General features: G+C 44.8%; 1 protein-coding gene across 1 annotated transcript; it reads right to left on the bottom strand.

Annotated features, from left to right (window-relative positions):
* Positions 1 to 7,457: 7,457 nt before the first annotated feature.
* On the bottom strand, positions 7,458 to 7,820 carry LOC101765237 (pentatricopeptide repeat-containing protein DWY1, chloroplastic). The gene has a single exon (XM_004980429.1). The coding sequence runs from the start codon at positions 7,818 to 7,820 to the stop codon at positions 7,458 to 7,460; it is 363 nt and encodes a 120-aa protein (XP_004980486.1).
* Positions 7,821 to 12,626: the final 4,806 nt, after the last annotated feature.

The following is a 12,626-nucleotide window of genomic DNA, read 5'->3' as shown; positions in this document are numbered from 1 at the left end:
CTCATCGTCTGCCATTTCAACTATTGATTTAAACATACATGGAATCATACATGACAGTCATAGAAATCGCCTTAGTTATATGTACATAAGGGTATATACATGAAATCATAAAATAACATGAATCCCACAAATTCCAGAATGTTTATACAAATTTCAACAAATTTATACATATTTATTGGAATTTCTAGCAAATTACTAATAATTCCTACTAATTTTACAAGAACATGAATCCCACAAAGTCCGGAATATTTATACAAATTTCAACAAATTAGTAGTACTTTGTACGAATTTTTACCAAATTTCTACTAATTTATACATATTTATTGGAATTTCTAGCAAATTACTACTAAATACTACTAATTTGAATTTCTAACTAATATACAAATATCTATTGATTTTCTACTAATTCATTCACGGCGCCAGTGCCGGCGGACCTCGCGCGGTCGACGGTGCCTAGGTTGGGCGACGAGGTGGCCGGGGCGGCCGGACGGCGGCGGTTGGGGCGGCGGGACGGCGAAGGCGAGGATGGAGCAAGGTGGCCGCGGCAACGACTAATTTCTAACCTAGGCGGAACCCTTCGTAACTCGGACTAACTAATTACTACTAATTAGTAAACATTTCCACTAATTTGATTTTCTAACTAATATACAAATATCTATTGATTTTCTAACTAATTACTACTAATTTCTATTTATTTTCCAACTAAAAAATACAAAAAGGCCCTTGCTGACGCAAGCCAGTGGGCTTGCGTCAGCAAGAGCGGTACGTTCCTGGCGCCAGTGCCGGCGGACCTCGCGCGGTCGACGATGGCCGGGCCGATGAGGTGGTCGGGGCGGCGGGACGGCGGCGGCCGGGGCGGCGGGACGGCGGAGGCGAGGACGGAGCAAAGCAAACGCCAAGCGGAGGCGGCCGGCGATGAGAGGCGACGAGGCAGCGCGCGCGACAGAGGCGGCGACGAGGAGGCCCCGCGACGGATGAGGGCGCGGCGGCGACAGAGGAGGTGGCGTTGACGGAGGCGGCAACGACGACGGAGGCGACGACGAGGCCCCGCGATGGAGGCGACTGGCGGCGACGAGGTCGAGGGGGCACGACGGAGGAGGATCGAGGCGTGCCGGGACGATGGAGGAGGAGGTGGTCGGGCGGCGGGACAACGATGGCCGGGGCAATGGGGGACGATGACAATGGCGACCGGCGAGGGAGGCGGACGGGCGGCAACGGAGTAGGAGCGCGGGATCTTGGCGAAATTTTAGCTAAGTGTAACTGGCGTGGGGGGTAGAAGAGGCTACAGTACCTTTTATCCCCCCCCCATCCCGGTTCGTAATAGCACCCAGGACTAAAGGCCCTTTTGTTCCGGGTCCCATTACCAACTGGGATAAAAGGCCCCCCCCTTTTATCCCGGTTGGTGATGGGACTCGGGACAAAAGGGTACATCCACCCGGCGGGACTGGAAACCTACCCTTTTATCCCAGGTGCCAACACCAACCGGGACAAAAGGTCCCCCCCTTTATCCCGGTTGCTAACTGTAACCGGGATAAAAGGGTACATCCCCGGCGGGAATCGAAAACTACCGTTTTATCCCGGTTGCAGTTGTCAACCGGGATAAAAGGGGGTCTTTTGTCCCGGTTTCAATTGGCACCCGGGATAAAAGGTCCTTTTTCCCACACTTTCATCTCCCACCTATTTTTTGGAAAAGGATTTTATTTATGTTTTCACTGCATTTCAGGATGCAAAAACAAAAAACTTCACATATTTGAACATGCAAAAATATATTTAATTAGCGAGTATATTGACAATAAGTGTGATTTAGTCATTAATTCTATACCAGTTCGTTTAACCTCTAAAATAATTATTTTACTGCATCGCTATGATCAAGAAATTATTCAATTAAATAATTTCAACGCGCAAAAAAATCCATGTATGTATGTGGTTAACATTGTTCATGTTTATCTAATAAAATCTTCACCTAACAAATTTAAGAACACATGAAATCATAAATAGGGTAAATTAAAAATTGTATCAAGTACTACACAAAGGTCATGTAAATTTAGCGCATTACAATACAACGTTCCTTGATCATGATCGCAGCGTAAGTACGGAGCCTCTTCTTCGGATAGCAGGATGCTTGGATCAACTTCAACTGCGAATGGAGGCATGCCATCAAATTGATCATAATCATCTGATTGGTCTGTTTTATCCTCGACTCCCACGATTTTTCTTTTACCTGGAAGAACTATGTGGCACTTTGGCTCCCATGTCTCTTCTGGATTTCTCTTGGGTTTGCTACACATGTCCTTCACATAGAACACCTGATGCACATCATTGGCAAGTACGAATGGGTCATCACTGTATCCAGTCTTGCTCAGATCTACTATTGTCATTCCGTATTGATCTTTGGTTACGGCAGTTAGCTTCACCCAATTGCAAAGAAATAGAGGGATGTATAGCGGTCCGTATTCGAGTTCCCATATCTCCTGTATGAAACCATAATACGACTCCTTGCTATTATTTCTATCTATGGCATCTATGCGGACACCACTATTCTGGTTCGTGATTTTTTGATCCTGGGCTCTCGTGTAAAATGTATAACCATTTATCTCATAGCCTTGGAATTTCACGATTGTGTTAGCAGGTCCCCTGGCTAACCAAGCGAGCTGTGGGTGAATCTTAGAGTTACCCATAAGTTGTTGGCGCAACCAGGAGGGAAAAGTTTCCATGTGATGACGTGTAAGCCAAGCATCGGATTTGGTCGGGTTTTTGGAAACTACCATCTGCCTGTGCTGCTCGATATACGGAGACACAAAGGATGACAGTTGTAGAACAGTGTAGTGTGCCTTGTTGAACAAATCAGTATCATTGCTGAAACTTGATTTCCTTCCAAGGGTGCCTATTCCCCGGAGTCTCCCCTCGTGGCGTGAAGTTGGAACCCCAATCGAGTCAATTGAATCAATAAAATCAACACAAAACTCGATCACCTCCTCTGTTCCATATCCCTTGGCGATGCTTCCTTCTGGACGAGCACGATTAAGAACATAGTTTTTTAGGATTGCCATGAACCTCTCGAAAGGCCACATATTGTACAGGTATACAAGTCCGAGAATACCAATCTCTTTTACTAGGTGAACCAGTAAGTGCGTCATAATATTGAAGAAAGATGGTGGAAATAACAACTCAAAACTGACAAGAATTTGCACCACATCGTTCTGTAGCTTTGATAGTTTGGATGGATCGATTGCCTTCTGCGAAATCGCATTGAGAAACGCGCATAGCTTTACGAGCGGCAACCGGACATTTTCTGGTAGAACACCCCTTAGTGCAACCGGAAGCAACTAGGTCATCAACATGTGGCAGTCATGGGCCTTGAGATTTGTACACTTCTTTTGTTTCATATTTATTATTCCCTTTATATTCGAGGAGTACCCAGACGGGACCTTCATACTATTCAAGCATTCAAACATGCTATCCTTCTCTTCCTTGCTAAGAGTGTAACTGGCAGGACGTAAGTAGTGCTGTCCATTATCTCTCTTTTCCGGATGTAGGTCATCTCGTTGCCCCATGGCTTTCAGGTCCTGTCGTGCTTCCAATGTATCTTTCGAGGTCCCATAAACACCCATGAAGCCTAGCATGTTCACACAAAGATTCTTCGTTAGGTGCATCACGTCCATTGCGTTGCGAACCTCTAGGATTTCCCAATAAGGTAGCTCCCAAAATATTGAATTTTTCTTCCACATGGGTGCATGTCCATTATCGTCGTTCGGAACAGGTTGGCTACCATGACCCTTTCCAAAGACTACATTTACATCCTTCATCATCTCGAAGACACGCTTTCCATTATGGTGTGCAGGTTTTTTACGATGGTCTGGCGCCCCTTTGAAATGCATCCCGCTCTTTCTCAGCTGGTGGTGAGTAGGGAGAAATCGATGATGACCCATATAGATGACCTTCTTACAGTGCTTCAAATGCATGCTGTCTGTGTCGTCTAAACAGTGGGTGCATGCCCGATATCCCTTATTTGTCTGTCCTGAAAGGTTACTCAGTGCAGGCAAATCATTGATGGTTACGAACAACAATGCTCGTAGATTAAAGATCTCTTGTCTATCCTCATCCCACACACGTACACCTTCTTCCTTCCAGAGCTGTAAAAGGTCATCAACCAACGGTCTTAGGTACACGTCAATGTCGTTGCCGGGTTGTTTTGGGCCTTAGATAAGCGCCGGCATCATAATGAACGTCCGCTTCATGCACAGCCAAGGAGGAAGGTTGAACATACATAGGGTCACAGGCCAAGTACTATGGCCACTACTCAACTCACCGAATGGATTGAATCCATCAGTACTTAAACCAAATCTTATGTTCCTTGCTTCGCTTTCAAAGTCCGGGAATGCTCTATCAATTGATCTCCACTGGGCCCCATCTGTGGGGTGTCTCAGCATCTCATCTTCCATACGTTCTTCTTTGTGCCATCGCATCAACTTAGCATTCGCCTTGTTCCTGAACAAGTGCTTCAAGCGTGGTATTATAGGGAAATACCACATCACCTTCGCGGGAACTCTCTTCTTGGGAGACTGCCCCTCGACATCACCAGGATCATCTCGCCTGATCTTATACCGCAGTGCTTCGTAGATGGGACAAGCATCCAATTTCTCGTATTCATCACCACAATAGAGGATACAGTCATTAGGGCATACGTGTATCTTCTAAACATCCAATCCGAGAGGGCAAATAATCTGTTTAGCTTCATATGTTGTGGACAATAATTCATTATTCTCGGCAAGAATCTTCTTGACAATGTTCAACATTCCCTGAAATGCCTTATCGGACACACCATTTTTTGCCTTCCATTGCACAAATTCTAGTGTCGTACCTAGTTTTTTATGGCCCTACTGGCAATCTGGGTACAATAATTTTTGGTGATCATCTATCATGCACTGCAACTTTGCTGCTTCCTTCTCAATTTCGCAATCTCTGTGTGCATCTCGTAGCACCTGACCAAGGTCATCAGTACGGCTATTTTCTGCAAACTCATCTTCATTAGCCTCGCCCGTTGTAGTATCTGCAAAAGCTTGACCTGCAACCCAATCCGGAATGCTATCATCTTCCTCCTCCTCCTCGCCATCTTCCATTACAACCCCTCGTTCACCGTGCTTGGTCCAAACCAAATAGTTAGGCATGAAACCGTATTTAAACAAGTGGCCGTGAATAGATCCTCAGGAATTCTTTGAATAATCCTTCTTGTTATTGCATTGAAAGCATGGACAACACACGAATCCATTCTCTGGCTTGTTCGCTTTAGCCACTTCGAGAAAATAATGCAAGCCATCAATAAACACCTTGCTCCGCATGTCTGCATTATACATCCATTGCCGGTCCATCTGCATCGTATTACGCATGAAAATGGATTACACTTGACAATGGATTACGCGTGAAAATTGATTACACATGAAAATAGATTACGCGTGAAAATTGATTACACTTGAAAATGGATTACGCGTGACAATTTGAGCACATGTCAAACGTTGTAGTGCAAATAATGCTAAAAGTTTAGATATAGATACAAATACATATATTTAAATTAAAGATCCAAACAACATGATACAATACAACAAGCCATCCACTGGTTATTATCTAGGAGGACTTTAAGCATCCTTGGGCGGTGAAGACGAAGGTTCTGCTGACCCAGCCTCATCCTATGGTTTATTTGTGCCGCCTAAAATGGTAGTACTAAGTGGACGTGAAACACCCGGGACTGAGGGTGGAGCATAACGACTACCAAAAGGAGGTTCCTAACCCGCGGCAACAGCTTCTTCATGACGTTTCTGCAAATAACGAAGCATTGTTTTTTCCAACACCCTCATTTTCTTTGGCTTATGCTGAGGGCCAACTATGATTTCCCCTTCCGAAAGAGGAACCACGATCGCCCCCACCATCGCTACTTCCTCCCGTAGCAGAAGCCATCTATGTACAAAAATTCTTACCTTAGCACTGCAGAAGTTGTTGAACTTGGGGACTGTGATCATCTCGCGAGCATGTCCTCAACTGGGCAGCACCGCACTTCGTCATGAAAGAGGTTCGATGCTATGGAAAAGGGAACACGATCACGATGTCCGTATCCACTCTTTCTCATAGAATTGAACCTCCTTCTTGACATACGTTGCTGCTCGGCGAAGAACATCTTCGCAGAGACGAACACGGTATGCAAGTTCAACATGTATGGATTTGAAAAAACCATATTGAATTTGATAAGTTCAACAAGTAGCATAAGCCATCTATGTACAAAAATTCTTACCTTAGCACTGCAGAAGTTGTTGAACTTGAAGACCGTGATCATCGTGCGAGCATGTTCTCAACTGGGCGGCACCGCACTTCGTCATGAAAGAGGTTCGATTCTACGGAAAAGGGGACACGGTCACGATGTCCGTATCCACTCTTTCTCGTAGAATCAAACCTCCTTCTTGACATACGTTGCTGCTCGGCGGAGAACATCCTCGCAGAGATGAACACGGTATGCAAGGTCAACAAGTATGGATTTGAAAAACCTTATTGAATTTGATAAGATAAACCGTTTAGACAAGGTAGCATCATTCTTAAACCACTGCAATAATACATACTATATATGACACATCAATGAGTCCCTCACATTCTAGCTCAAAATACCTCTCCATTTTCTACTTCATCACATTCTAGCAATTAATCTTTCCATCTCCAAAGCATAAATCAAAGCATAACATAAGGATGAAGTAGCAAACCTTCACAACACTTGTGTTGGCTGAGTGAAATTCCCACAAAAATGAGGGAAAAAACTTCGGGCAGCACCTCCCTTGCTTCGGCACCACCGGAGAGTAGGTGAAGCTCAGCTTTTTGTCTATGTGGTGGACTGGCTCGGGCTGGAGGAGGAAGAAAGGCCTCTGCCTTGGTATATAATGGGGATGAGTTTTTATCCCGATTAAAAACTCCAACTGAGACAAAAAGGAACACCTTTTGTTCCAGTTGAAAGTTTAGTCCCAGTTGGAGCCTCCAACCAGGATAAAAGGGTGTCCCTTTTTTCCCGGTTGGAAGCTGCAACCAGGACTAAACTTTTTGTCCCGGGTGGAGGCTTCAACCGGGACAAAAGGTCCACCCTTTTATCCCGGTTGGAGCCTCCAACCGGGACAAAAGGGTCCCGCCACCGACACCGCGGAACTAGCCGTTGCAACCGGGACTAAAGGGGGGGGCCTTTAGTCCCAGTTGCAAATACCAACCGGGACTAACTCTCCCCTCCATTTTTGCCTACCGTGGCGCACCCCCTTTTGTCCTGGGCCAACTTTAAACCGGGACAAAAGGGGGCGCATCGAAAGCCAATTCTCTACTAGTGTGGGATCGTGGCTGCCGGCAGCTGGATCTAGCAGGGCCGTGGTTGTTGGTTCGATGGTTGGTTTGGGGCCCGGTGGTGATAAGGTACTCTGGACTAGTGCATGTGCTCATCATAGCGCACCAAAGTCCCCACAAGAGCAATGGCCATCCTTGAACTTGTGAAGGCGTTTACTGTCCGGGACAACAATCTCTCTGTTTGCAAGTAATGAAAAGAGCTTAATTGAACTGTGGCAGTCGCTGCGCATGGTGATGTTCTCTGTGGCACGAATTGTTGCACCTGGAGGTGTTTGGAGCAACCCGAGGGCAACAGCTAATCTCTCACTATGGTACTTTAGGGAACCTGCAGCAGGCTTCTCGTCATCCTCACTGTCATACAACTCTGCATTCTGGTAAGGTTCATAGTCAATGGTTTTAGCTTTCTCCAACAGAGTCTCTAGCAGTTGATACAGGTTATTATCACTTTGTTCGTGCATCTTGTCATTAGCTCTGAAGAAATAGACTTGTCTTTGGTCGTAATCCAGCTGTGATCGCTAAGGATTCCTAGATCCTCCTGTCTCATCAGCTTCCGTACTCTGGCCACATCATGCCACCTCTTAGTGGAAATGTGAAGGAGCATCTAGCCTCTGATTTAATTATGGCGATTAATGACAACATGATCATTGCAACTAACATGTATTTTGCAGTGGCATTAAATAAATTAGTGCAATAATCATGAGATTGAAATTGTACCGGTTCAAAGGATAAGCGAGAAGGCTAAGGACAAGCTAGTTCCAAGTGTCGTTTGGTGTTGAGAGATACTCGGATTAGTGTATATCTTTTATTATCCTTTAGCCGCACTATAAAGGGGGGCGAAGAGTAATAGCTTGACCTAGATAAGTCCTTGAGTTGAGTGGATGCACACTTGTGAAACTAGGTACTAGGTAGCTCAGTTGAAGCCCATGAAGATGATGAAGAAGTGGTGGATCTCAAAGAAGATAAATTGGATGAGTTAAACATCTTAAAATGCAAAGCAGGGTGTCACAGACTGATTTCAGTGACCTCTATGGTGTGTCACCGAATCAGCCAGTGACCACTGGGTGTATAATGAGGTTGCATGGCTGCACAGGATGTTACGGTGGTAAGAGTGGCCAACTAGTGAATGAGTCGATGGCTAGCACCTGCGTAGAAGCTGATTGTGTGCGACTGTGTCCACCGACTGATTCGGTGGGTGCCAATGTGCCCCACCGAATGAGTCAGTGTTATCGGCTTGGCTTGCGATTGGCTCAAAATTGGCATAGTTTTGGATGATGAATAAGGCCGCACCGATTTGTTGCGATGAAAACAGTGGTGAAGCACCGAATGAGTCGGTGGGTGTATTAGTGACCGTTGCTAAGTGTACTTGCTGCTTGCACCGATTCATACGGTGACCCCTTTGGGTTGTCACCAAATCAGTTGGTGCTGATGTTTTCTGTGCACGTGAACAACAATGGCTAGTTTCTTGCCTTGGCCTATAAATACCTCTTGTGGTGGTTCATTCCACTTCTCTTGGCACTTTGTAAAGCTGATAGGATAAATTTGAGGTCCAGAGCAAGTTGAGCACTGGAAGTGATTTGAGAAGTTCTTAATTGAAGATTAAGGACATTATTAGTGCTTGGAGAGTAGCAAGTGTGCATCCATCCATCTCTTTGGCTTGTGTAGGTCAAGTGAGAGTCTTTGCTTGTTACTCTTGGTGATCGGCATCACCTAGACGGCTTCATGGTGATGTTCTTGGTGAGCTCTCAAGGAGGTGTCTTCTCAGGTGTCTTGAGAAGCTCCAAGAAGTGTTGTGCTCGGTTTGGAATCCGCCGATTCGGAGTGGAGAATGGATTACTACTAGTGAGCACTTGGTCCTTGCGTGGATCAAGGGGAGCTATACCCTTGCGCGGGTGCTCCAACGAGGACTAGGGGAGAGTGCCGACTCTTTGATACCTCGGAAAAAAAATCGGCGTTGTAACCCTCTCTATACTTTCCGCACTTAAATTCCACATTAATTTTCTGCATTTCATTTTCTAAATTTGCCCTGCTAGTGTAGGGTTGGAACTAGGGTGCAAACCTTTTGTGTGAGTAGAATAGACACACTAAAGTTTTAGGCATATGGGGTGAATAGGCTTGATGATAGGTTTTAATTTCCGCAAAAATTCATAGGAGCCTAATTCACCCTAGGCATCTTGATCCTTTCAAAATGTACATGTTCAACGGTAATACACAAGTTTCGACAACTTTTGGCAGTCTATCAGCAGCATAGAAGGCAAGCTCCGTATTTCCATTACTCCGACATTCAGTAACCAGCTCAAGCTGCTTTATGGCTTGAAAGCCCATAATAGAAGTCTAGATCAACATTTTAGCATAGTAGATTCAACATTTTATAAAGTTATGTCAACATCTAAAAGTAGTAAATTCAACATTCTCTCAAACATGCATCAACATTTTATAAAAATATACTACATTCAACATTTTTCATAGCTTGTTCAACATTTGAAAATAACATATTCAACATTTATATGAACAGAGATCAACATTTCTATTAGCTTTTGGAAACACCAGCACCAGCGGCGCGGGGAGCAATGGTAGGGCAATGCGCGAGCGTGGCTACATGTCGATCGCAGGCAGCTGCGACGCAGCAGCACACGGGGCAGGCCACCACGTCGGGCGCAAGCAGCGGCTGTAGGGAAACGCGCGGCCTCGCGGCGCATGGGGCATGCCTGCCGTAGGCGGCGGTGGCGGAGCAGTGTACGGGGTCGCGGGAAGTCGCGTTGGGGCGACGAGCAGCAGCATCGCAGTAGTGTGCATGCAGGGGCAGCGGCAGGCGTGTGTCGCACGGGACACTCCGGCGGCGGCGACAGCTTGAGTAGGCTGTAGTTAGGTTTGAGCAAGATGGACACATCTGACGGACGATGCTATCTGCACGACTCAAACACCGGAAATTTAATAAGAAAAAAATTCCATAAGTTAGATAGGATCTTCGAACTGGACCAGATGGCCCCATTTGGTTCAGAATTACTTTTGATGAAGGAAAATGCATCATCGAACCAGCCCAAGCGCACAAACATGTAGGGCCGGCTTAGGACCTAGGCAGGAGAGGCGAACGCCGCAGGCCGTACCGGAGGGGCCCATCATATGTTACTTCGAGGCCCAGCAGGTCCTGCATCCGCAAAAGACAGCCCAGCACTGCAGCTTTTCATGTTCCTGTCGTCGTTCATCTGATGTCCATCTCCCATCCGCATCCGCCAAGAGCCCACGACGGCTAGAATCGAAACAAAGCATTGCGCCCTGCAAGTTTTCCATCCGGCGTTCGCGTCGCTCGTCAAATCATGAATGATGATAACACTGCCGGGAATTCACGTTTAGTACAGGCGGTTAGGAACCTTTAGTATCCATGGTAATTCAGCACTAAAGGGAGGTCTTTAGTACTGGTTGAAATAACCGGTAGTACCGTTGGTCTTTCCAATGGGTACTAATTTTTTTTCTTTTCTTTTCTCGTTTTTCTTTTCTATTTCTTTATTCTATATTCGTATTTCGTATTTGTTTCCGTTACGTATACTAGTTCTAATACGCTGATTTATATAAAGTTCTATTTATCTTTAATATTACATTTGAGATAATATTATATATATAGACATATTGTGGATACACATATATGAATAATATTACATTGCCTCAACTTCCCAAGTTCAACATTTCATATCTAATATTCTAAACCCGAATCCGGACGGTGATGTAGATTTGATCCATCATTATGAAACTCCCCCGCTAGATTATGACCTCGTCCAAAAGAAATCCACAGAGTTGATCTTGAACTGCCCTGATGCAATCCGTGTAGAGGACTCTTTCCTTCGTGTACATCATCTGTGTCATTGACAAAGGTTATTATATATATAGTTGATTAATAGGTTTGCACAATTAAAACTAATTTATTGTTAAGAATTTTGTATACATACGGTTAAATCGTGGTCGGTCATACGCTGCGGACCTACAAAGTCGTGGATGAACTCACATATGTAGTATCCGCATAAATTGTTACCCGGCTCCTGTCTCCAACACTATATATATGGAAAAAAAGTTATGAAATATTTGTTGTGTTAAAGGAAGTGTAACGAGATGTGAAAATTCAACACATACCAGGAAATCAGTCTTCCAATGAATTTCCTTCTTAAATTCACTCACGTGATTTTGACGGAATCGAGCCCATACTTTGTTCATAGCGTCTGTGATGTCATTGTATTCTTGTTTTGGTTTTCTCAAAGAGTTGAAGACATTTATGAAGCTCATATCAGGCACAACAACAATGAGTATCCAATGGAATCTGTACAGCCAAATTAAAGCTAGTTAGTCTTATGTTTAACTACTAGTTCGAAAAAGAAAGAGATAGGAAACACGTTCACTTCAAGTTGTACGGTAGTAGTATGTACTTCTGGTAATGTTGCTTGTCGAGGAACTTATATATATTCTTCAAGGTCCAATTTTATTTATCTCTTAGAGTTGACTCATTTACAACATCGGGGTTCATGAAGCCTACATGATAGTATCCTTTCCTCCAACAAGTTTGAATCTTCATCCTGCATGATACAAAATTGAATAGGAGTTAAGACATCGCACAATGACTAGAGCGGGAATTTTGAAGTTAGAGGATATTAAAGACTTACAGAACCCAACAACTGATGAGTGACTTGTCAAGTGCGTCTTGATTGAACAGGAAATACAGTTCCTCAAGCAGCACATTTATGATGTCTTCCCCACGGAAAAATGTTGATCACCAATCCGAACTTTGAGCACGGCAAAACCCTCGGCTGAAGCCTCCATGTACCATTGGTGCAACTTGTACATCTTTATTGGGAGATGGTCCACCAACTGCGGCCACACAAACGGTTTCCCATACTCATATTTGCATTTAGTAGCCCCAGGGTGCTTTGGGATGTGATCCTCCCCTCGAAGTTGAGCTGCGGTCAGATTTGTATCTTTAGCGAACTGCAACAGGTTCTTATAAAACTCAGAAAGCACCTGGAGTGGGGCAACCGATTGGTTGGATTAGACTCCGAGTTGAGGAATAGTTGACCCACTTTTGTTCCTCTTCTTAGAAGCCTTTGTTATTTGTCTATCGTAATCAGAAAGAGCTGGTTTCTCTGGCTGTTTCCTTCGCTCCACCTCCATACACTTGATGAAAGCCTGAATTTTACCCTTATCAACTAGTGGATCCTCTGGCTGTTTCCTTCGCTCCACACAACTTGCGAAGAAAGCTTTTTTCGCAGCATCCACTGCTGCGC

This window comes from Setaria italica, chromosome VIII, assembly GCF_000263155.2.
Source record: "Setaria italica strain Yugu1 chromosome VIII, Setaria_italica_v2.0, whole genome shotgun sequence".
NCBI lineage: Eukaryota > Viridiplantae > Streptophyta > Magnoliopsida > Poales > Poaceae > Setaria > Setaria italica.
Note: the sequence above shows the minus strand (reverse complement) of the source record. Positions and strands in the feature narration are given on the sequence as shown.

Excerpts from the sequence above, each read along its gene's own strand:
- LOC101765237 (XM_004980429.1), bottom strand. The coding sequence starts at position 7,820 with ATGCACGAACAAAGTGATAATAACCTGTATCAACTGCTAGAGACTCTG.